General features: G+C 41.7%; 1 protein-coding gene across 1 annotated transcript; it reads right to left on the reverse strand.

Moving 5' to 3' along the window:
• Window positions 1–9,716: 9,716 nt before the first annotated feature.
• On the reverse strand, window positions 9,717–11,306 carry LOC109217881 (protein trichome birefringence-like 43). The gene is made up of 3 exons (XM_019382169.1): window positions 11,048–11,306; window positions 10,235–10,393; window positions 9,717–10,133 (listed from the first exon to the last, which is right to left on the reverse strand). The coding sequence occupies exons 1-3, from the start codon at window positions 11,230–11,232 to the stop codon at window positions 9,875–9,877; spliced, it is 603 nt and encodes a 200-aa protein (XP_019237714.1). The 5' UTR covers window positions 11,233–11,306; the 3' UTR covers window positions 9,717–9,874.
• Between the last annotated feature and the right edge of the window lie 15,121 nt (window positions 11,307–26,427).

The raw sequence follows: 26,427 nt of genomic DNA on the forward strand, positions 1-26,427 counted from the left end.
TGAACAAATCTCAATCAATCCGAAATCACGCTCTTGCCATGAGTATCACTCCGAGTTGCCCAAATCTAATCGAATCAATTTCATAATGTAAATATAACTACAAACAACGAGTTTAGCTAAAAGAATCGAAGCTAAGGCAAAAAAATAGAAAAACGCCTAAAAATCTTCCCCTGGCCCACGTCTTGGAATCGGGTAAAAATTACGGATTACGAACAAACATTCACTCTCGAGTTCACTCGTACAAAAATCAACCCAATCCGACGCCAAATTCGTATTAAAAGCTTAGATTTTCCATTGGGGAACTTTTTCCCCCATTTCCAACTTCTACCCTCAAATTCCTTAATTACATGAGAAAATAACAATAGATTAATGTATAAGAACCAAATTAGAGTTAGAATTCATTACCCAATACTTCTCCTTCAAAATCTCTCAAGAAATCGCCTTCTACCAAGCTCAAAATCAATTTTAGAAGTTATGAATTCAAACCCTCGATTTCATCCTTTTCTGCCCAGCGATTTCCGCTTCTGCGAGGGGTCCACCTCACTTGCGTTCCCGCTCCTGCGGCTCATACTCCGCACCTGCGGAATTTCATTAAGTTACCATATTCCGCACCTGCGCTCCTTACCTTGCAGATGCGGTTCCGCTTCTGCGGTCCTTTAGTCGCATCTACGACAATCGATCTCCAAGCCTCAGACCGCATCTACGGTTGCCTAACCGCTTCTACGGCGCCGCACCTGCGGTCCAAACTCCGCAGGTGCGAAACTAACAGGTTCAGCAAGTTCAGAAAATTTCCTAAGTCCAAATCCAATTCCGATAAGCATCCGAAACTCACTCGAGGACCTCGAGACCTCAACCAAACATGCCAACCAATCCTAAAACATCATACGAACTTAGTCCAACCCTCAAATCACATCAAACTACGCTAAAACAACGAATCACCCTCCAATCCAAGCCTAATGAACTTGAAATCCTAAGAATTCTACAACCGATGCCGAAACCAACCAAACCATGTCCGATTGACCCCAAATTTTGCACACAAGTCACATTCAAGTGAGTTACGGAAGTATTCCAACTTTTGGAATCGGATTCCGACCTCGATATTAAAGTTTCACTATCGATCCAAAAACTTCAAAAATTCAACTTTCGGCATTTCGAGCCTAAATAAGCTACGGACCTCCAAAATACAATCCGAACATGCCCCTAAGCCCGAAATCACCCAACGGAGCTAACGGAATCAACAGAATTCCATTCCGAGGCTGTCTTCACACCTTTCCAACTACGGTCCAAATTCTAATGCTTAAGCTCTCATTTAGGGACTAAGTGTCCCAAAACACTCCGAAACTCAAAACGAATCTTCCCGGCAAATCACAATAGCAGAAATAAACACGGGGAAAACAGTTAATAGGGGATCAGGGTGTAAATTCTCAAAATGACTGGCCGGGTCGTTACATCCTCCCCCTCTTAAAACATTCGTTAGTCCTCGAACGAGCATAGAGACATACCTGAAGTGGTGAAAAGATGAGGGTAACGGCTACGCATATCCTGCTCAGTCTCCCAAGTCACCTCCTCGACCGGCTGACCCCGCCATTGAACCTTTACTGATGCAATGCTCTTTGACCTCAGCTTTCGAACCTACCTGTCCAATATAGCCACTGGCTCCTCAACATAAGATAGATCCTTGTCCAACTGGACTGAACTGAAATCCAACACGTGCGACGGATCACCATGATACCTCCGGAGCATCGAAACATGAAATACCGGATGAACTTCTGCCAAGCTGGGAGGTAAGGCAAGCTCATAAGCAACCTCCCCAACACGTCGCAATACCTCAAAGGGACCAATAAACCTCGGACTCAATTTTCCCTTCTTCCCAAATCTTATAATGCCCTTCGTAGGCGAAACCCGAAGCAAGACCCGCTCTCCAACCATAAATGAAACAACACGAACCTTCCGATCTGCATAACTCTTTTGTCTGGACTGGGCTGTGCGAAGTCTATCCTGAATCACCTTAACCTTCTCCAAGGCATCCTGAACCAAGTCTGTGCCCAATAATCTAGCCTCGCCCGGCTCAAACCAAACCACCGGGGATCTACACCGCCTACCATACAGAGCCTCATATAGTGCCATCTGAATGCTGGACTGATAATTGTTATTGTAGGAAAACTCCGCTAGTGGAAAGAATTGATCCCAAGAACCTCCAAATTCCATCACACACGCACGGAGCATATCCTCAAGAATCTAAATAGTGCGCGCGGACTGTCTGTCCGTCTGGGGGAGAAATGCTATGCTCAACTCCACCCGAGTACCCAACTCATGTTGTACGGCCCTCCAAAACCGTGATGTGAACTGAGTACCTCTATCTGAAATGATGGAAACCGGAATACCATGCAAACGAACAATCTCCCGGATATAAATCTCAGCCAACCGCTCTGAAGAATAGGTGGTACACACAGGAATGAAGTGTGTGGACTTGGTCAGCCGATCCACAATCACCCAAATGGCATCGAACTTCTTCAAAGTCCGTGGAAGTCCAACTACGAAGTCCATGGTTATCCGCTCCCACTTCCACTACGGGATCTCTATCTGCTGAAGCAAGCCACCCGGTCTCTGGTGCTCATACTTTACCTGCTGACAATTGAGGCACCGAGCTACAAACCCAACTATATCCTTCTTCATCCTCCTCCACCAATAGTGCTGCCTCAAATCCTGGTACATCTTTGCGGCACCCGGATGGATGGAATACCGCGAACTGTGGGCATCCTCTAGAATCAACTCTCGAAGCCCATCAACATTGGGCACACATATCTGACCCTGCATCCTCACTACCCCGTCATTACCAATGGTCACATCTCTGGAATTACCATGCAGGACCTTGTCCTTGAGGACAAGCAAATGAGGGTCATCATATTGACGCTCTCTGATACGATCAAACAAGGAAGACCGAAAAACCACGCAAGCAAGGACCCGACTAGGCTCTGAAAGATCCAATCTCACAAGCTGGCTGGCTAAGGCCTGAACAACCATCGCCATGGGCCTCTCCGCTACTGGGAGATAAGCTAAACTCCCCAAACTCTCCGCCCGGTGACTCAAGGCATCGACCACCACATTGGCCTTGCCTGGGTGATACAAGACAGTGATGTCATAGTCCTTCAGCAGCTCTAACCACCTTCTCTGGTGCAAATTAAGGTCCTTTTGCTTGAACAGATGCTGCAAACTTCGGTGATCAGTATAGATCTCACAAGGAACACCGTACAAATAATGACGCCAGATCTTCAAGGCGTAAACAATAGCAGCTAACTTGAGATCATGGACATGGTAATTCTTCTCATGCACCTTCAGTTATCTGGACACGTAGGTAATCACCCTACCGTCCTGCATCAATACCGCTCCAAGGCCAATCCTCGAGGCATCACAATAGACAGTACAAGACCCCGAACCTGTAGGCAATATCAATACTGGGGCTGTAGTCAAAGCTGTATTGAGCTTCTGAAATCTCTCCTCACACTCCTCCATCCACCTGAACGGAGCACCCTTCTGGGTCAGCCTAGTCGTAGGTGCTGCAATACACGAAAATCCCTCAACAAACCGGCGGTAATAACCCACCAAGCCAAGAAAATTACGGATCTCTGTAGCTGAGGATGGTCCGGGCCAACTCTGCACTGCTTCCACTTTCTTCATCCACCTTGATCCCCTCACTCGATACTACGTTACCCAAGAATGCCATAGAATCCAACCAGAACTCACATTTCGAGAACTTCGCATATAACTTCTTTTCTCTCAAAGTCTGAAGCACTGTCCTCAGGTGCTGCTCATGATCTTCCCGACTCCGGGAGTATACCAAAATGTCATCAATTAAGACAATGACGAACGAGTCAAAATATGGCCGGAATACACTGTGCATCAAATGCATAAATGCTGATGGGGCATCGGTCAGCCCAAATGACATAATAAGAAACTCGTAATGACCATACGGAGTCCTGAAAGCAGTCTTCGGGATATCTGGCTCCCAAATCTTCAATTGATGATATCCTGAACTCAAGGCAATCTTAGAAAACACACGAGCACCCTGTAACTGATCAAACAGGTCATCAATACGAGGCAAAGGATACTGGTTCTTCACTGTAACTTTGTTCAGCTGGCGATAATCAATGCACATACGCATAGAACCATCCTTCTTTTTCATGAACAAAAAAGGAGCACCCCAAGGAGACACACTAGGCCGGATAAAGCCCTTATCAAGCAAGTCCTATAACTGATCCTTCAACTCATTCAACTCAGGAGGAGCCGTACGGTAAGGAGGAATAGAAATGGGCTGAGTGCCCGGCAATAGATCAATGCCAAATTCAATATCTCTGTCGGGCGGCATGCCCGGAAGATCAACTGGAAACACATAAGAGAAATCTCGTACTACTGGGACTGAATCAACTGTAGGGGTATCAATACTGACATCTCTCACATAAGCTAGATACGCGTCACACCCCTTCTCAACAATTCACCGAGCTTTAAGAAATGAAATAACTCTAGAATAGCATAATGGGGCGACAACTGGTCCATGCCCAAGATAACATCAAAATCTACCATATTGAGTAATAACAAATCGGCTCTGGTCTCAAAACCACTAAGAGCAATCAAACACGACCGATAAACGCGGTCCATAATAAGAGAATCTCCCACAGGAGTAGAAGCATAAACTAGGGAACTCAAAGAATCCCGAGATACGACCAAATGCGGGGCAAAATACACATAAGAATAAGTGGAGCCTGGATCAAATAGAACTGATGCATCTCTATGACAGACCGGAACAATACCTGTGATGACAGAATCGGAGGCAACAGCCTCAGTACGGGCAGGAAGGGCATAGTATCTGGCCTGGCCTCCCCCTCTAGGGCGACCTCTACCTCCCCGACCTCCACTCTAGCTGGCTGGGCAGGTGGGGTAGCAACTGATGTTGCAATCCCTCACCATATGGCGTGTGTCGCCACACTCAAAACAAGCTCTAGGAGGACGTGGCGGCTGTGACTAGCTCGGGCCAGGTCTGCTGCTGACCACTGAAAGCACCCCGCGCAGGAGGCACACTAGATACTGGAGGTGCATAATAAGGCTCCTAAGGTCTAGGAGGAGCTGGCATACCACTGGCTGCTGGAAGAGCTGAATGAACGGGGCGACTCATATAACCCCTACCATGACGAACTGCAGCCGGGGCACGGGCAGCAGAATAATGGCCCGACTCACGAGACCTCTTGGCCTTTCTTTCCTCTCTATCCCGAGCATGCATGCCCTCTACTCTCCTAGCAATGCTCACCACCTACTGATAAGAAATATCCATCTCCAACTCCCGCGCCATGCTAGATCTGATGCTGGGAATAAGCCCTCAATAAACCGGTGAACTCTCTCGTGAATCGTAGAAACCAAGGCCGGTGCATGCCTAGCCAAGTCACTGAAATGGACGGCATACTCTGAAACAATCATAGCTGGCGCAAATGCTCAAACTCCGCGCGCCATGCGTCCTTGAGGCTCTGAGGGACATACTCCCCCAAGAACATATCTGAAAACTGAGTCCATATAAGGGAAGTTGTCTCAGCTGGACTGTCCAACTCAAAAGTACGCCACCACTGATAGGCTGCTCCTCGAAGCTGGAAGGCAGTGAAAGAAACCCTACTCGATCCTGATATATCCATAGTGCGGAGGATACGGTGCACTCCTCCATAAATCCCTGAGCATCCTCCAATGCTAGACCACTGAAGGTAGGAGGCTGGTACTTCTTGAACCTCTCAAGCCTTCGCTCCTCCTCCTTTGAAGCTACTTCCCTATCCTTGGGCTGAACTGGGGCCACAGGTGGTACCGGTATAACCTCTGGGATCTGATCAACCTGAACCCGCTGCTCTGGGGTGCGGGCGGCGAGAGTTTGTGCTCCTCCCCCGGCTTGAGATATGGCTGCAGCAAGGGCAAGCAACCCAGCCTGAGCTAGAGTGGTGTACATGCTCATGAACTGTGCAAGGGTCTCCTGGAGAGCTGGAGTAGAAGTAAGAGTAGGCGTATCAGGCACCTGGGCTCCGGCAGGAGTTGCTGGTGGCTCCTCTGTAGTAGCTCGCGCGGGTGCTCATGCTGCACCACATGCGCGTCCTCGGCCTCTACCCCGGCCCCGACCTCTGGCGGCTCTAGCAGGGGGCGCGGGTGTCTGATCATTTCCCGTAGCACGTGTCCTCACCATCTGTGAGAGAATAGAAGACAGAGGTTTAGAATTTGATATCAAAAGTCGCGCACGACAAGGAAATCAAATGAAGTGGAATTTTCCTAACAGTTACATAGCCTCTCGAAGATAAGTATAGACGTCTCCGTACCGATCCGCGAGACTCTAATAAACCGGCTTGTGATTCATGACTCCTATGAACCTAGAGCTCTGATACCAACTTGTCACGAGACAAGTTCTCCCTCCGTGAACTGTCGTGACGGCACCTGGTCTCTACGACTAGGTAAGCCTAATAATTTGCGGGAAAAGGAATTTAAGATACGAAACTAGCAATTTTGCGGTAACATAATAAAGAATTTTAAAATGCCGCTCGGCATATACAATAACACTCTCTCAAACTGAACACAAAATCACTCCCAAAACCCGAAATCTAATGAATCACAAGCTAAAGAAAATACATCAGGTTTGTAACTCAAGAAGTCTAATAACAAGGGAAATACAGGGAAAAGCCTACAATAGTAGGGAGAGTAGAGAGGGACTTCTAGGTCTGCGGACGCAGCAGATATACCTTGAAGTCTCTGAGTCGCCTCGCCTTACGGATAGCATGGTTGAGCAGAAGAACCTGGATCTGCACACGAAAAATATGTGCAGGAAAGGGCATGAGACACCACGGTAGTACCCAGTAAGTGCCAAGCCTAACCTCGGTCGAGTAGTGACGAGGAAGGTCAAGGCCCTACTGGTTATATAACAAGGTAAAACGTTATAAAATGTAACAGTATAATTAAAGATGCTAACAGTCAAATAAAGATGAAATCTCAAAAAGAAAATGACTCAGTATGCATAGATAGTGGCAGGGGATCTCCCAGAATAACGTCCCGTAGTCCCAAACGTAAATTTGTAGAGGATCTCCCAGAATATCGTCCCGTAGTCCAAAAGTAAATAGCCAGTACAGGGGAATCTCCCGGGATACCGTCCCGTAGTCCCAAATATAAATGTGCAGGGGGATCTCCCGGAATACCAATCCGTAGTCCCAAAGTAAACATGTAAGGGGATCTCCCGGAATACCGATCCGTAGTCCCAAAGTAAACATGCAAGGGGATCTCTCGGGATACCGTCCCGTAGTCCCAAAGTAAACACACAACAGTCTCAAGAAAGAAATCTACAGTTCTATCCAAGTTCGTATCACGAAAACAGGAAAATTCTACTCAAAACATGCTACACAGAATCCAAGTAAGCAGTTACAGCAGATAAGACAGTTAAGTCACATAAGCATGCTTTCCTAAGCCTAACAGGAAACTTCAAATACAAGTATTGCTCAATTAAAAGAAAACACAGATATTTACTTAACGAAAATGGGGTTTTTCAACAATTAGCACGTGTACGCACTCGTCACCCCATGTACACGGCATTCATATAACAACGCTACCAAAATCCTAAGCGAAGTTCCCCCACACAAGGTTAGGCAAGCCACTTACCTCAAACCAAGCTCAATCAATCCGAAATCACGCTCTTTCCACGAGTATCCAACTCCGAGTGGCCCAAATCTAATCAAATCAATTTCATAATGTAAATATAAATACAAACAACGAGTTTAGCTAAAGGAATCGAAGCTATGGCAAGAAAATAGGAAAACGCCCAAAAATCCTCCCCGGACCCACGTCTCAGAATCGGGTAAAAATTATGGATTATGAAAACCCATTCACTCACGAGTTCACTCGTACAAAAATCATCTCAATCCAACGCCAAATTCGTATTAAAAACTCAGATTTTCCATTGGGGAACTTTTTCCCCCATTTCCAACTTCTACCCTCAAATTCCTTAATTAGATGAGAAAAATAACAATAGATTAATGTATTAAAACCAAATTAGAGTTAGAATTCATTACCCAGTACTTCTCCTTCAAAATCTCTCAAGAAATCGCATTCTACCGAGCTCAAAATCAATTTTACAAGTTATGAATTCAATCCCTTGATTTCACCCTTTTCTGCCCAGCGATTTCCGCTTCTGTGAGGGGTCCACCGCACCTGCGGTCCCGCTCCTGCGGCTCATACTTCGCACCTGCGGAATTTCATTAAGTGACTAGATTTCGCACCTGCGCTCCTTACCTCGCAGCTGCGGTTCCGCTTCTGCGGTCCTTGAGCCGCATCTGCGACAATCGATCTCCAAGCCTCAGACCGCATCTGCGGTTGCCTAATCGCTTCTGCGGCGCCGCACCTGCGGTCCAAACTCCGCAGGTGCGAAACCAACAAGTTCAGCAAGTTCAGAAAATTTCCTAAGTCCAAATTCAATTCCGTTAAGCATTTGGAAGTCACCCGTGGCCCCCGAGACCTCAACCAAACATGCCAACTATTCCTAAAACATCATACGAACTTAGTCCTACCCTCAAATCACATTAAACAATGCTAAAACCACGAATCACTCTCCAATCCAAGCCTAATGAACTTGACATTCCAAGAATTCTACAAGCGATGCCGAAACCAACTAAACCATGTCCGATTGACCCCAAATTTTTTACACAAGTCACATTCAACACTACGGAACTATTCCAACTTTCGGGATCGGATTCTGACCCCGATATCAAAATTTCACTATCGATCCGGAAACTTCAAAAATTCAACTTTTGGCATTTCGAGCCTAAATAAGCTACGGACCTCCAAAATACAATCCGAACACGCTTCTAAGCCCGAAATCACCCAACGGGGCTAACGGAATTGACGAAATTCTATTCCGAGGCCGTCTTCACAACGTTCCGACTACGGTCCAAATTCTAAAGCTTAAGCTCTCATTTAGGGACTAAGTTTCCCAAAACACTCCGAAACTCAAAACGAATCTTCCCGGCAAATCACAATAGCAGAAATAAACACGGGGAAAACAGTTAATAGGAGATCGGGGCGTAAATTCTCAAAACGACCGGGCGGGTCGTTACATTGAGAGTCTTCCAAGTAGGCTATCAGCTCAGCGGAAGGTGTTGGTGCGCTCCATTTGCTCCGGAGTTTTGGTCAGTATTATTTAGACATGTATTGATTGGTATGGCGGGGCCCTATTCCGAACTTTATGGTATTTATCTACTCTTAGAGGCTTGTAGACATATGTCATGTACGTGAAAGATTGTATGGCCTTGTCGGCCTATGTTCAGTGTACGAGTAATCATTTCGGCCTTATAGGCCCGTACGTCATATGTATAAGCTGATATATCATACTGGGTCATCCTATGTCGAATATTGCCTCATGCTTTTTTCTAGTTATCTCATGACAGCCTTTCTGGTTCATTTACCTATGATTGTATAATACGAAAGATACGTTACGTTGGTACATGGTTGAGTAAGGTACCGGGTGCCCGTCGCGACCCATCGATTTGGGTCGTGACAATATATATCCGCTGACTATTTTAAACTTAAGCGATTAAATGAACGGCTATTTAGATTAATTCTTCTCTAATTAACTCGTTATTTTAATTACTTATCTCAGTAAAATACTACTAGTTATAAGAAAAAGAAATGCTTTCTATTTTTAATACATATTTTTTCAAAAGAAATACTAGTTTTCAAAAGAAATTGGAGCATAACCTTTGTAGTACATATTGTTGTTTTGAGCACTCTATGTTTTATCCCCAAAAAAGATAAGAAAAGAAAGAAAAACAAAGGAATGGTATTCCTCCCACTTCTCTCTTTAAATAATGGCGATCTATAATTGATTAAGAACTGCACTTAAGAGCAGATTCCAAGTATCAGCAACACCAGCCACACACCAATGGGTGCAGTCTATGTTCCTGTGTCCACCAAACCCATAAACTGAAGGATGTCCGTCTGCTCTGTACTGTGACAATGTTGTTACGTTCAATAAATGAACTGGTTTTTTAATCCCTCTCAAAACCTTCTCCAGTACCAATTCTCCTGGATGAGGTCCTTGTGTACTCTTCAATGGTTGTGTTACTCCGGCACAACTGATTTTATAGTTAAATATCATACTGTCAGTGCACAAAACTTAAACTTGTATTTTATAATATGTTTACCATGCTAAGTATAAATATTGTCATAAACTCACTTGTCATGGTCAGGAGAAACTCCTTGGAAAAATATTTTAGTTGTTGTTGTATCTACTTCAGAGTCCACCCATTTTGCCCAGGTATTCAGTGCTTTCTCGTATAAGGTTAACCGGGGTGCGTCTTTGTATGTAGAGTTGCCATCTTGAACAAGATCCCAACTGCAAAAGCAATCATAATAATATGACCAAACTTAGAATTCCATCAATTAATGAAAGTAGGTTTGATATGTATTGACGATGCAAAGATAATTAATAAATTCAAGTCTCTTATAAGATAATTACAAGTAAATTTATATGACAAACATTAGTTAATAACCTGTACATATGATAAAATTAAGTGATAGTACAAGAAATCTAAAAAGGCAGCCCGATGCACAAAACATCTCGCGTTTATGCAAGATCCGAGGAAGGGCCGCAACCCAAGGGAGTGTGATGTAGGTAGTATCCTGATTCAAGTATTAGTAGTTGATTCCGCGGCTCGAACCCGTGACATATAGGTAGTGGCGAAACCAGAAATTTCCTTAATGGTGTTCAAATTTGAAATAAGTGGAAAAAAAAATTCCGACAAAGAGTGTTCAATATATTGTTATATACCTCTAAAACTTAGTAATATTTTACCTATATATATAATATAATTTTCCGACGAAGGGTGGTCAGTTGACCACCCTATAAGACATGTGCCTTCGCCCCTGCTTATAGGCCACACAAAGACAACTCGGCTGTTGCTCTAAGTCTCCCCTTCATAGCTAGTGAACAAAATCTATACGCTATAATTAAGGTAGAAATATGGGAAACTGATTGAAGAATACTTACGCTTGTTTTCTGCCAGTATGAAGCCACCAATGCCAAGAATCAAAGATGAGGACATCCATTTCTTTCCATTGAGCAGCTGCACTGAGAGAATCTAGCATCAACACTCGCGTCCCGTTGTTCTTTGTAATAATGTCTACTAGGAAAGCATCTCGGAGTATCAAGTACGACGTGTTGTATTTCTGCATTTGGCAATGTATTCAAGAATCAAATATATGGGACTTGGAAATTAAAGAACTTGATTAATAGTCTATTTTAGAATCACCGTAACAGTTTAGAGAATAAATTAATTATCAACACAACAATTTATTGACAATGAATTAGTGATGAAAAAGTCAGGGATGCCGAATAGACGGATTGAACTACGTTTGGCTTGGTTAAAACAGGCATAAATTATAACTTACCCAATGTTTGCTTGGGTTAGGTACTTAGGATGAGCGAGTCAATTGGGGTTAAATTATTAGTGGTAACTCAACCCCTTCAACTCACGTCATTTTTCATTTATTTATTTATTTGTTCTTTTATAATTTGTTATATACCAAATCAAAACTAATAAAGATTTTTCTTTATTTATCATGACATATTAAACAAGTCAAACGCCAAAAAGAAAAAAAGATCCACCTATTATCTATGTTTTAATAAGTTATCTTATCGGTCAATTCTATATATGCGTGCAGTCCAAATAGTTGGCTCAATATTTTAAATGAGTTAACTTTGACATTCGTAGGAAAAACATACTGCAAATGTGAAGGTTGAAGTTTCTCCTATCCTTTTGGAAGTATACTCAGCTTGTGGATCGGCTGCATGTAGCATACAAGTGAGAGATTGCCATTGATCAAGGCTTAGTGAATCTCCTACAAACATCAACCGCTTCCCCTTCAATTTGACTTGAAATTCTGTCGCATTAAACCTACAAAACACAACATATACAGCTAAGTAAATTAACAAAAAACAGAAGGTAAAAAGATAAAACAATCAATGTCAATTTTAAAAAACATACACATTCAAAAAAAAAAAAGTGATAGCCTGGTGCAAAAGCATCCCGCAGGATCTAGGGAAGAGCCGCACCCGAGGGGTGTGATGTAAACAGTCTACCCTAATGCAAATATTAGTGGCTGCTTCCACAGCTATAATCTGTGACTTATAGATCACACGTAGATAAACTTTACAGATTCAAGAAAGTACCTAGGTAAATTGCACCCAGTGGGTTGCCATCTATATTTGAGATAATCCTTATCTGGCCTTCCATTCTTTAAACAATCAAACTGCTTTTCAATAAATGGACACACCGATGAATCGTAAAGAGGGTAACAATCATCATAAACCCAATTTCCTTGGAAGAGATCACAGCCGTTGGTTCCCAACTGGTTTATATCATTGATCAACTTTCCATTTACATTGTTCAACATGCAAAGAAGTACAAATAGTGCAGAAGCTGCACCAACAGCTAGAGAAAAACTACACATCACTATAAGAAGCCAAAAAAAGAAAAGGTTTATGCTCTTTTTCTGTCAATTTTCTTTCTAGACTACACAAAATATCATAAATTGTATGTGTAAGTGTTTCTGTAAGTTCCAAACTCTATTGTTGAGAATGTTGAGGCAAATATACCTCTGTATAGATAAGGATGGAAGGGTTAGCAGGACTCTCCTATATAGTGTATAAATGTATCATCATATAATATTCTTCCTTTTATTGAATTTCTTCAATTATGAAGAGAATGGACAAATTTTTAAACCATGTAGATCTAATGTAATCGGGTTGGAAATTATGTTAACGGAAAGTGCATGATAAATGATGGTCTATATTTATTGGTATTACTTATTTAGAAGAATAAACAAAGTCAAGTAATAAATATAATTAATAAATCTCTTGTTTCATAACTAGATTAATGAAATGTAGTTAAAAATTGATTCACACTAATGTCTTCCTTATTTGCCTTAACTTGATTGTTTGTTTGTTTGTTTTTTTAATTTATTTATAATACTTATACTAGTTGATATAGCGAGGCTTTGATAATTTTCTGATTTTGAGAGTTTACTAAACAGGATTATCAAGTTTCCAACTATGCTAGCCTGAAAGGTGCTCTTAAAAAGAAATTTTTTATCCTTAAACCTTTTGTGTAAACACTTTGATAAGTATAAATTCCATTTATTGTCTAGTTACCTAAATTAATCTCAAGTATAAATTTTTTACTTTAATTGGATAATAAGCAGTTTTATTCCTAAACAATGTTTAAATCTTAGTCTGAAAATACTTTCAAAAGCTCGAGCTTTTGCGAGCTGTGTTTTTCTTGGTCCAAATATGTCACGACCCAACCTAACTCGATTCGCTGGGTAAGCCAACTAACAGTCAATATAATCCAACTGAGATTATAGGAAAATAGAGAAGAACTATCTGAACATTTACAAAATTAACCCAAGAATTGGTAGTACGAATCATGAGATTCTAAGATTTGAAATTTACAAAGTTGTTACAAATAAATACACGATCTGTTCGAAAGTTACATAAACAGATTAGCAAAATCTAAAGCTACCAAGGACAAGTGACAGCTATATCCGGAGTGCACGAACATCTTCAGAGTCAGCTCCCGACATCACCACTAGCTCTGATTTACATTCTCCCTAACATGATAATATATATACAATGGTGTAACCTTACTATGCACATACCCGGGGGTGATCCCACGTCACCCTGCTTCACATAAGTCTGCCAACAAAACATAACTAGAGATCCTCACTTCAACCTTGGTCCTTAAACCTTAGAACCCAATTTCTAACATCCAAAATTCATTACACGACCCGAATCCCACATATACACACTACTATATAAGTCTTAACAAGTTGTATTAAGTCATAACTATAACCTAAGATGTACTCACATGATACACCTAGCACTTAGATATTCACAGCGGGAATTGCTGACCACCATTGCTGCCCAAAAACAAATCTGGTGCTGGTAGCGAACCTCATATCGATTAGAACCTCGTACAAAACCTTCATACCCTGCCTATGATGAAAGAAACACGCACGCATAGTCTCTTAACCACTCATCTGATCAATAAACCAAGAAACTTGTCCGACCAGGGCCATTGCCCAATTCCTCCGTAGAAACATAATATCATTCTTCCATACATTACGATAGTGCAAATCTCAGGTCTAAAAACCTCATCTCTGCCAATACAAGCAGCCCAACCGACAAGTCTCGCCAAAACATATGGAGCCCCATACAACCCGGTTCCGTACACCACAAGTAGTAATTCAGACATGACAGATAACAGTAAGAGTGCTAAATAAGAAGACTACTAAACAAGTTAAGCAGGCAGGGAAATTTTAGCATTTTTCTATGAAATATTTTCAACAAGGTGAAAGCAAAAATACACGAAGTAAGCATCAGGAATTATATTTCATCACAGTACCGTTGCAGCGTGCAACTCGATCCCATCATATCAATCCACATGGGGTACCAATCGAGCCATAATACTCGGGCTCACTGATCACATGCGTCAATATCAAGCAAAATAGAGTGCACAAAATATTACTCTGGGAAAATCATTAGGAACAAACAATACTAAGAAGGACAAGCACATCTATGGTGCAATAAGCAAATCAACATCACGAAGGCCATCTCGCCCAAAATGCCATAAGGCCTAAACTGAATCACAGTATGCATGCGAAGAATCATGTAACCCTCACAACCCGTCATAGCATAAGAGAGAAACACAAAACATAGACCAGGGCGCGAATAGGATCTATTCCGCCCGATAATATACCTGTGGTAACAGCTGCGTAGGAGCAAGCGAGTCCAATCTGATACAGAATACACATCCTCGTTAAGCTCTAACATAATTCCCAAACAAGATTCCGATCATTCCCGAACAAGCAAATAACCTTCCACAAGCCCATAGCAACCTTTCCATAACACATACCATCAATCACCTAATCCTCTACATTCCTTCACAAGTCGCAATCAAGGAATAGTCTTCCAACGAGAACATCCAGTCTCTGAACCTCTTGTATACCAGGATTTCCATACCTGATCTCCACACTACTACTCAAATAGCTGATGCGTCATTCATACTCCATCATCTTACGGAAAAATACCCACAAGTCAAAACACAATGTACCTGCCAACAGGCGAAATCTCCTCCGATGGGAACAGATAGTGCCAGCAAAACCTTAAACACCCAAAATCATCCGTGTCATCAGGAACTCATATCCTTCCCTCCAAAACTGAACCGCAACCTTCAATCAACTTTTCAACCCCACACGGCGCATCGCCTCTAACATGCTAACTCGGGACACTACGAAAGTTCCATAATCAACTCTGAGCCATGTGCAAATTGAACACCCCATCAACCACGAACCTTGCATTTAACTCAATCTAGGGGAACATTACCACACGCAATATAGCTTCTATACCTGTAGTAAACACTAACTCAGGCCGTGGTCATAACCATGATGAATTCTTTGGAACTCATTAACACATAATCGAGTAATCAGAACCAATCGCCTCTGACTCAACCGAGTCACGTAGACTGCCAACCCGAAAGTAACTCAATCCGATATGACCACCCTGAAGGAACCTCACGGGGAGCCGAAGCCGTTTCTTGCATCTCTCCAACATTGACATGTAGACCTTTCTTGATAAGGAAATACCGTAGATCTGATTACCATTCGCTATCGATCTCAAGCCTACCCGTAGACAATTTCAAAAGTCCTTAAAGGCTACATAAGACCTGGAACTCACCAGAACCTTCTCGATAACCACTCAGCTTACTCTAATCTTCAATACACAGCTAATACGCATCGACCAACCCGTTGCTTCACCAGTATATGACCATTCGAAGAAATAACCAAACAATCCTTCAGTCCGGAAACTAATACGACCCATGATCCTACAATTCGATCATCATTAGCAGACTCTACCACTTAGCCCGAAGCCATAGAACACCTCATCGGTAACTCAAAGTACCATATCTCAATAGCATGCCCCGATCCTGCACGACTATTTAGTTGAATACTTCAAAGACTCATGCAATTCTGATCATAGAACACTCCGAAGACTCTGCACTTGCCCATCCTTGCAATAGTCGAACAACTTCCCCAAATGCTCTGAAATAATGACATATGCACTCCACCGAATGGAAACCTAATACGAGACACACGATCCAAGCTCATAACGCAGGAGATGGCTTGCCGGCCATACTCAAATCGGCACCTTACTATGAACCCACCTTAATTACAACAGCCAGCCCACCAGCCAATCTTCCCAAATCTATGCTTATCAACCAGATATAACAACCCGCCTCGTACCACCAACGAACGTCTGGAAGGTTTAACACTGCATCTTCTCCTGAGGCTAGAAAATATATCGCGATGATAATCAAGCATACATAGCCCTTTGTAATCCATCTGCAGCATCACAGATTGTTGGCGCATAGCGAATACTGAGTACGCAACATCACATATGAGTAATGAAGAGCCAAAGTCGTAGATTTCAAGATTAAACAAGGTTGCACGATAAGGAAAGAAGAAATGAAAATTTTCCTAAATGCCTTGTAGCCTCTTGAAGATAGGTATGGACGTCATCATACCGATTCGCAAGACTCTACTAGACACTTGCTCATGACTCCTTGAACCTACGAACCTAGTGCTCTGATACCAACTTGTCACGACCCAAAAAAAATTACTAGTCGTGATGGCACCTAACTCGATCCGCTAGGTAAGCCAACTAACAGTCAATATAATCCACCTGAGATTATAGGAAAATAGAGAAGAATTATCTGAACATTTACAAAATTAACCCAGGAACTGGTAGTACTGTGAGCACGTGATTTTTGCCTCACATGAAGTACTCCTACAGAATTCCAAAAATTAGATTTTTTCTTTTAATTATTTGTTATTTTAGGAATTATTGTAGAATTTTCTTGATTGTTTGCATTCTTGTGTGCATGTTTAATTTCATTTAACTCATAAAAAATACAAAAATATGTTGCATTTGCATTAAGCTTTTAATTTTATATTTTTAGATGAATTAGTAAATTAGTGTTTCATAAAAATTGAAAAATCACCAAAAAATAACCAATTTTGCATTTTATTGTTTAATTTCGAATTTTGGTAGTTTTCATCAAATTTGGTTTTTAATTAGTTATGTCAATTGTTATTTAGAATTAATTAGTATTTTTGATAGGCTAATTTGGTTTTAAGATTTAATTTAGGTTTTAATTTTTTTTTTCTTAAAAGAAAAAGGAATTAAAAAAAGAAAATTGAATCAAAAGAGGGAAGCAGATTTTTGGGCCATCTCCATTTGATTTTTCCCAGGCCCAACTAAATTTCCCCTTACCCGTTCCAAACTTGACCAAACAGGCCCAACCCGTTACAAAACCCGATCTGCCCCCGCTAAAAACCAAACGACCCCGTTTCCCTGAGCCCCGATCCTAGCCCTTGATCCATTTCAATCGGACGGCCCCGAACTGGGTCATTTTTTAGTATAATACTGTCCGAACTCCTTCACCCCCCGTCTCATCTCTCGCAAATCCCCTCGTCTCTGAAGAACCCTAGAGACGCCGCCCCTCAATTCCCCCATTCGCCGGTGGCGGCGCCGGTCCCAAATGACCCCAAATCAACACCTAAAAACCCCATCTGATCCGCCGTTTCAGTAGACAAAAATCGACCCCCCCCCAGTGAACATTCTTCTTCAATGAACAAGACACATCAAACCCCCTAAGATACTAATCCGGCCGTTTCCTCTCAAAGACCATCATCAGATTTTGGTCTCCTCCTTCACAAGATACAAAAACAAAGAAAGGAACCATAGAAAAATTAGGAGAAGTTCAGCCGTAAACCATAGAGAGCACACGACCTTTCCCCCATGAACTTTCAGCTCCTTTCTCCTTCAAAAACTTAACCATGTAAAACCCAATAAGAAATCATGAAAAACCCAGCAAGAAACTCCATCAAAGAGCTCTGAAAATAGCCTCAAACCACCAAAAAAACACTCTAAAACTCAGTTGTGTTACTGCTGAAAATCAGCCCCAAATTATGCTTTGCTTTGAATGTTGATGTTTTGTGTGTGATTTATTATCCTTGTTTAAAATATGGTTCATGTTTGTCTATTATTTCATTTGGGTAATCATTTGCAGTGTTTAAATTCATTTATATATTTAATTAGATTTTAAAGTTGTTTGGGATGTGGGGATTATTTTGAAATCATAAAAGAGGGTTGTCTGTAGGCTTAAGCATTTAAGAAATAATTGGGCTTAGATGAGTGGAATTTTATTGGCCCATTTCATAAAATAGCTGGTCCATTTTTCGAAGAATCATAGGATACCCGTTCTTTAGTTACTACTTCAACCAAATACAGGGTTTCATTTATTGTTAGTCCATCAGTCTTAAATGGGTTTGAACATTAGCCTAAAATAATTAGAATTCCTTTAAGCCTTCCTTAATTAGCTAGACTCTTTAAATTAGTTGGAGGTGTGCCATATTAGCCAAGCGCACGATTTATGGCCCTCAAAACCAAATTTAGAAACCCTTTGAAATAAATTGAGGCGTGCCATGCCAAATAAAATCCCTAAGCCCATGGCCCTCACTTAATTAGTTTTAACTCTTTAGAAATCGAGGTGTGCCATTAGTTGAATTTTCCATGGCCCTCGCAAACCTTGTTATAAACTTGAATTTGCGTAGTTGCTTTAGGCGCGCTATTTAAAAATTAATTTCTTAAACCCGGGTGTACATTCATGTGACCCAACTCCAATTCTCAATAACGTTAGATAAAATTTTCCGTGGACCACGGGTGCATTTCATGTGACGTGGTTCAAGATGTGTTTTAGATAACGTTGAATTCTTCTTAAAATTAATTAAAACCGGTTAATAAGTTAAAATGTACCATAGGCTAAAACATGTATTAAAATCAGATAATTGGCCAATTATAATAGTTTAAGTGACCGTGCTAGAACCACGGAATCCGGGGGTGCCTAACACCTTCCCTTGGGTTAACAGAATTCCTTATTCAGAATTTCTGGTTCGCAGACTTCAAAAGGAAAGTCGAATTTTCCTCGATTTGGGATTTAAAATAAACAGGTGACTTGGGACACCAGAAAACAAACTATCCCAAGTGGCCACTCTGAATTGAATAATTAATCCCATTTCGAATAATGTCACTTAAATTGGAAAAACTCCCTTATACCCCCCCTCCCCCCTCCGGATGTGGTAAAAAGGAGGTGTGATAGCTCTGGCGACTCTGCTGGGGATCCAAACCCAGAACCTCGGTTCAGGGTTCAAGAATTCGAGCTTAGAATAGCTGTTATGATTGGCTTTATCTACTATCTGATTTTTCTACATGTTTGAGTCTAATGTGCTAAATGTCGCTTTTACCACTTTGATATTGTGTGAACTGTATATAAACTGCTATGAAACCCTTCTTATCTCCGAGTCTTCTAAATTATCTGGGAAGTGTGCACTTCGTGTGACTTCTTTGCTGTTAGAGTCTTATCCCAATTTTAGAATGAGGTTCGGACAAGTTGCAAAGCCGGTGAAGCTTCTATATTCCCGGTACGCTGCCCCCCCTCGGCTCGAGCTGTCCGCTCGGGTAAGTCAGGTCTAGAACAATAAACCCAGGTTTTAAACCTAGTATAACAAAACCTCATGCCGGATCCCTAGTAGGAACTTTATTTGCATCACGTGCATTTGACTTTGGAGACTCAACACAGGGGTTGGGTCTGTCTAGGACAGGTGTACCCGAAATGAAATGACCATCCTGATGCATCTTACGTGCTACTTGCGCATTTGTTTGATTCAGCTTGCATGTTGACCGGCTTCTAGAATAGGGAAAAAAAATCAACCAAAAAAAAACCAACAAAAATAAAAAGAAAAAAAACCAAGAGTGAGGTAGGTATTTAGAAAATTCTGAAACTCTGCCGATATTCTAAAAAAAGAAAAGTCATTTCAAAATGAGCCAAAATTTTCAAGTGCCATGTTCCCCTGTTCCGTCAAATCTGACCGAACTACGCGGGTCTGATTCTCACCGGATGTGAGATACGTAGGCAAACCTCATCGGTTCCGGCCCCAATTTTCAAAAAATCCAAAAACAAAATTTTCCTTTATTCCTTCTTTAGAAATCTTTCCTTAGAAAATTCAAAAAAAAAAATATCAAATCAGAGACAAAAATCCAAAAATATTTTTTTAGAAATCTTTCTTTCGTAAGTGTCAATAAAAAAAAATTTTTGAAAAAACTGAAGTCCAAAAATATTTTGCTTTTCTTTAGAAGTACTTTTGTAAATAAATAAAATCTCAGAAATTCAAAATATTTTTCTTAAAAAGGTCCCTCTTTCGAAAATTAAGAGGTTACGTCCAAAATCCAAAAATATTTTCTTTCTTCCTTAGAAAAAGAGAAAACAAATGAAAAATTCAAACAAAAAATATTTTCTTTTTACTTTTAAAATTCCCAAAGTTCAAATAAAAAAAGGAATTTTTAGAAGTCTTTCTTTCAAAAATAAAATCAAAAATTCAAAAAAAAAAGATTCCCTTTCTTCTTATAAAGCATTTTTTCAGAAAATTCCAAAAGGAAAAAAAAAAGTCAAAAAAAATCAAAAATATTTTTCTTTTTTCTTAAAACTTCATGGTCTAAGTTTTATATAAAAAGAAAAAAAAAGAGTTAGTTTACTCAATTCCCAATCTTCCCGAACTACGCAAGATCTGATTCATGCGGGGTCATGATACGTAGGTAATCCTCATCGGATTCGATCATAGCCATAAAATTAACTGAGTGAAAAATAATTTGGATAAACAAGAAAGAAAAGAAAATTTGAGTGAAAAAATAAACAAAAGTGACGAAAACAAAAAAAAAAGAAAAAAAAAAGAAAAAGAGTTCCAAAGAATAAAAGAGGGACAGAAACAAAATCAAAATCAAGAGTGATTAGAGCTAAGCAGAAATGAAGAAAAGAGGTACAGAGTGAAAAGGGTTAGTTAAGGCCGGGATGAAACATGCAACCGTTCAAACACACGGTAGAAGCATTTAACTGTTAGGTGCATTGCATCCCAACATGGGATTTCCTATATGTTAAATGTCTCAACGCTAACAAGTTTGTTGGTGTGAGCAAATTAGTCAGGTTCTGTTCAGGTGGTTGGTTTTGTTGGTATGCGGTGATGAATGCGCAGCCTTGCTCGCGGCCACAACATTATACACAAAACCGAGCTCCACTTCCCAGAAATGCCCATCCTTACCAAGCTCCATGTAATCCCCAATCAAATGTTCCCCAGTACAATCCTCGCCCAAAAGAGCCTTTTAAAAGGAATCACTTCACCCCCTATTGGTGAATCATACTCGGGCTTGTTCCAAAAGCTAGTCAGGTGAGGTCTGCTGCAGCTAGTGGCCCCAAACCGGCCAAACCCCGAGTCCCCCTCGCACCGAGCCGATGCTAGATGCGAATACCACTCTGGAGCAGTGGGGCACAGTACAAAGGACTGTTGGACCAGAGGGCAGTTGAAGACTTGATTGAAGCTGAAAGAATCATTTTTCGGGATGAAGAAACTCCTGATGTGATGAACAATCTGTCGCCTGCCCACAACATCGGGCCAGTAGTCGGAATGACTTGTGAAGATAAAAAAATTTGATTCAGTACCGAAGGCCATTGCAGCCATTGCCGAGACAGAAGCAAAGTCACAAAACGGTTGCCAAGCATGAAAGTTCCCTATCAGACGGGAGTCTCGGCAGCCAGTCTTTCCATCCTTTCTACAGCCGGATTATCTTAGGGTGTGATCTGGATGTTTTACTCTATTGTCTTACTTTCTGATCTAAACCCTTCTCTCTTCAAAAATTGAAAAAAAAAAATCAAAAGAAAAAAAAATCAAAAATGAAATAATAAATCAAATGAAATAAATATTTCATTGTCCAGGAATGTCTCTTTTCTTAATCTTGTTGTTTTTCTTATTCTTTTTTCAGTTCTGTTAAATGCAGATTTCAATAACTTGACATTCTTGCGGACTTCATGCCCAGATTCAAACACGCTGTCTAACTGTGAAAAAATGAACCAAGAACCGGAATATGATGAAGAAGGGGCTTTTAGGGAAATAAATCGAGAATTGGAACAATTTGAGAATAAACCTAAGCCGAACTTAAATGATACGGAGCCGGTTAATTTGGGTAGTTCTAAAGAAGTCAGGGAAAGCAAGATAAGCATCCACACAGATGAAAAAACCCGGGACGCAATAATCCAACTCTTGTTTGAGTTTAAAGATGTGTTTGCTTGGTCATACGACGACATGCCATGACTGAGTGTCGATTTGGTGGTTCACAAGTTGCCAACTTACCCCGACCATCCCCCTGTCCAACAAAAGCAAAGAAAGTTCAAAACTGATATCAGTGACACGATTAAAGAAGAAGTCACAAAACAGTTTAAAGCGGGGGTGATCCGGGTGGTTCGATACACCATATGGTTAGCCAATGTAGTTCCAGTGCCGAAGAAGGACGGTAAAACTCGAGTGTCTGTGGATTACGGTGATTTGAACAAAGCAAGCCCTAAAGACAATTTCCCTTTGCCGAACATCCACATCCTTGTTGATAACTGCGCTAAGCATGAGATACAGTCCTTTGTGGATTGTTACGCAGGATATCACCAGGTGTTGGTGGATGAAGAGGATGCGGAAAAGACAGCTTTCACCACACCCTGGAGCACCTACTGTTATAGGGTCATGCCTTTTGGTCTGAAGAACGCCGGGGCAACCTATATGAGGGCCATGATGCAATACGGTTGAGGCGGAACCAAATATTCAGCCATGGTATCATGACATCAAAAGATTTCTGAAAACTAAGGAATAGCCCGAGCAAGCCAGTGGAGACCAAAAGAGGACCATTAGACGACACGCAAGTGGTTTCTTCTTGAGCGGTGATGTCTTGTACAAAAGGACTCCTGATCTCAACTTGTTAAGATGTGTTAACGCTGAAGAGGCCGGGAGAATCATGTATGAAGTGCACGCAGGAGTGTGCGGACCCCACATGAACGGGTATGTTTTGGCAAAGAAAATCCTCCGAGGGGGGTTATTATTGGATGACTATGGAAAAAGACTGCTTCAGTTTCGTCCGGAAATGTCATCAATTGCAGGTGCACGGTGATTTGATTCATGCACCGCCTACAGAACTAGATCCCATGTCAGCACCTTGGTTTGTTGCTTGGGGCATGGATGTCGTTGGGCCGATTGAGTCGAAAGCTTCAAATGGACACAGATTCATACTGGTCGCCATCGACTATTTCACGAAGTGGGTTGAAGCAATCACGCTCAAATCTGTCACCAAGAAAGCTGTGGTAGATTTCGTGCACTCCAATCTTATCTTCCGTTTCGGTATCCCTGCAACTATCATTACAGATAATGCTGCAAACTTGAATAGTTATTTGATGGGGGAGATATGCGAACAATTCAAAATAACGCATCAGAACTCTACTCCTTATCGGCCTAAAGCCAATGGTGCCGTCGAAGCAGCAAATAAGAACATCAAAAAGATTTTGAGAAAGATGATTCAAAGTTCCAGACAGTGGCATGAAAAGTTTCCTTTTGCATTGTTGGGGTATCGCACTACTGTGCGCACATCGATTGGAGCAACCCCATACCTTTCGATTTATGGCACTAAAGCCATAATACCCGTAGAAGTTGAAATCCCTTCTCTTCGGATTATTGTTGAAGCTGAAATTGGAGACAGTGAGTGGGTCAAAACCCGTTTGGAACAGTTGACCCTGATCGATGAAAAAAGAATGGCCGCAGTCTGCCACGGGCAGTTGTATCAACAAAGGATGGCTCGTGCCTACAACAAGAAAGTGCGGCCCAGAAACATTGAAGTGGGGCAACTCGTTTTAAGGTGTATTCTTCCCCATCATCAGGAAGCAAAAGGAAAATTTTCTCCTAACTGGAAAGGTCCATACATTATCAAAAAATTGTTGCCAAAAGGGGCATTATATCTAGGAGACATTGAAAGGAATGACCCTGAAACAACTGTGAACGCAGATGCAGTCAAAAGGTACTATGTCTAATCCTTCTGCAGCAATAGCATTATCCGATTGGGATGACGAAGGCTTTCATTCTCGCTAACCCAAACACTCCAATCTTTTGCTAACCCTTCGAGCCGGTTACCTTTCTTTCATTACCCTCTTTGGAACTCGAAGACGTTTGTAACAAAAAAAAAGAAAAAAAAAAGAAAAATGAAAGGATAAAAAAAAAGAAAGAGAAAAGATAACAAAAACAAAAACAAAATGTTATCCCTGAACTATGTTCGACTTGATTCCGAAAGGATACGTAGGCAGCCTCTCTCTGGGGTTCAGTCACAACAAAATAAAAATCCAGTTTTCCCCAAAAAAGTGAAACTAGGGTAGGTGTTATAATGGTTGGCGATGATCACGCCTGAACGATTCCAAAGTTGTAATCCCATCCGAATTCTTTTACCCCAAACCTTGTTCAAGTCCTTCCGATCAATCGACGAAAGATTTTCAAAATAAGAGTATGCAGTAGTTTGGATCCGATGCAACCGAGATGAGAGAAATAAAATGAGAGAGTCTTATTGGTGAAAACCTACGGGCACCGTAAGGCGATGGTGAGCAGAGAAATTGAAAATGAGAGATTCTTGTTAGTGAAAACTCGTAAAAGAGCACTATAAGGCGATGGTAAGAAGAGAAATGAGAGAGGTCGATTGGCGAAAACCCGCAAAGGGCGCCGTTGATCGAAAAGAAGAAACCCGTCACCACCATTGGTATTGAAAGAGTCCTGGCAAGGTTTCTCGGTTTTGAAACACGGGTCGCAATGTAGTTTATGAGAAGTTGGGATAGTGTATGCGGATCGGGCACCCAGTCCAAGAAGCATGTCATGTCTATTGAAGTCTGCATGCACCCCCAGATAAGTCCTTCTTTCCTCCCCGAAAGGGACACTTCTCTTTAAATTCATTTTCTTGTCCTTTGTTTACTTTTCCTTGAATCCCTTTCGGTCTAACTTTGTTTTCGAAACTAATACAAATAAAAGGTGGCAAGATTGGTTTTACAGGGTCCCGCTTAATAAAAGCCAAGTCCAAAGAAAGTACCAAGCCTCAGTGAGTGCATCAAGTCGACCCCGAATGGCCATGATGGCCGATGCTCTGAAACCCAAAGTTATTGAAAATGAAAGAAAGCCAAGGCAAAAGCCCCTAGAGGCAGAATAAAATGAAAGGACCAAAGCCCCATACAGGCGAGCCGTCACGATAAATTTTTGAAAAGTTGAGTCCCTTGGTTTAGGAAAGAGATCAATCTTCAGAAAAGCCAGCAAGCAGCAGAGGTTCTCACCAAAAAAGTTGGGCCGAGATCAAGTAATCAAAACAATCAAGGCCACAAAACCAACCACCGTTTCAAACTAACAATTGTTTTTTGTTTGAAAAAATTTGAGACAGGTGTAATCCAAAGCAACCGTGCAAGAAGCAGGTGCAACCAAAAAGGAAAAATGCGCAAGAGCTAGAAACAGCTTTGCAGCAATAATCAATCCAAAAGGGAAGTCTCCTTCAAATTCTTTCCTGCATTTTTACTCATTTTCTTAAACTCAAAAAAAAATGAAGAATGATGAAAAAAAAGAGGAAGAAAACTCAAAATCATGGTAGCATAGGGCCTCCGATCTCTAGTTGCATCCTTTCTAACATAGGGCCCTATTCCCTAGTTATCCCCGACATAACCCGAGGAACTTTTTCCTTTTCTCCCGGCATAACCCGTGGACCTCTCTGGCATAACTCGGGGACCCTTTTTCTTTTTTCTCAGCATAACCCGTGGACCTCCCGGGCATAACCCAAGGACCTTTTTCTTTTCTCCCCGGCATAACCCGAGGACCCTTTTCTTTTTCTCCCGGCATAACCCGTGGACCTCCCTGGCATAACCCAAGGACCTTTCTCTTTTCTCCCTGGCATAACCCAAGAACCTTTTTTCTTTTCTCCCGGCAGAACACGTGGACCTCCCTGGCATAACCCAAGGACCTTTTTCTTTTCTCCCTGGCATAACCCAAGGACCTTTTTTCTTTTCTCCCGGCATAACCCGTGGACCTCCCTGGCATAACCCAAGGACCTTTTTCTTTTCTCCCGGCATAACCCGTGGACCTCCCCGGCATAACCCAAGGACCTTTTTTCTTTTCTCCCGCCATAACCCGTGGACCTCCCTGGCATAACCCATGGACCTTTTTTTGCTTTCTTTCTTTTCTCCCGGCATAACCCGTGGACCTCCTTGGCATAACCCAGGGACCTTTTTCTTTTCTCCCGGCATAACCCGTGGACCTCCCCGGCATAACCCGGGGACCTTTTTCCTTTTCTCCCGCCATAACCCGTGGACCCCCTGGCATAACCCAGGGACCTTTTTTCTTTTCTCCTGGCATAACCCGTGGACCTCCCTG

This window comes from Nicotiana attenuata, unplaced genomic scaffold, assembly GCF_001879085.1.
Source record: "Nicotiana attenuata strain UT unplaced genomic scaffold, NIATTr2, whole genome shotgun sequence".
Taxonomy (NCBI): Eukaryota; Viridiplantae; Streptophyta; class Magnoliopsida; order Solanales; family Solanaceae; genus Nicotiana; species Nicotiana attenuata.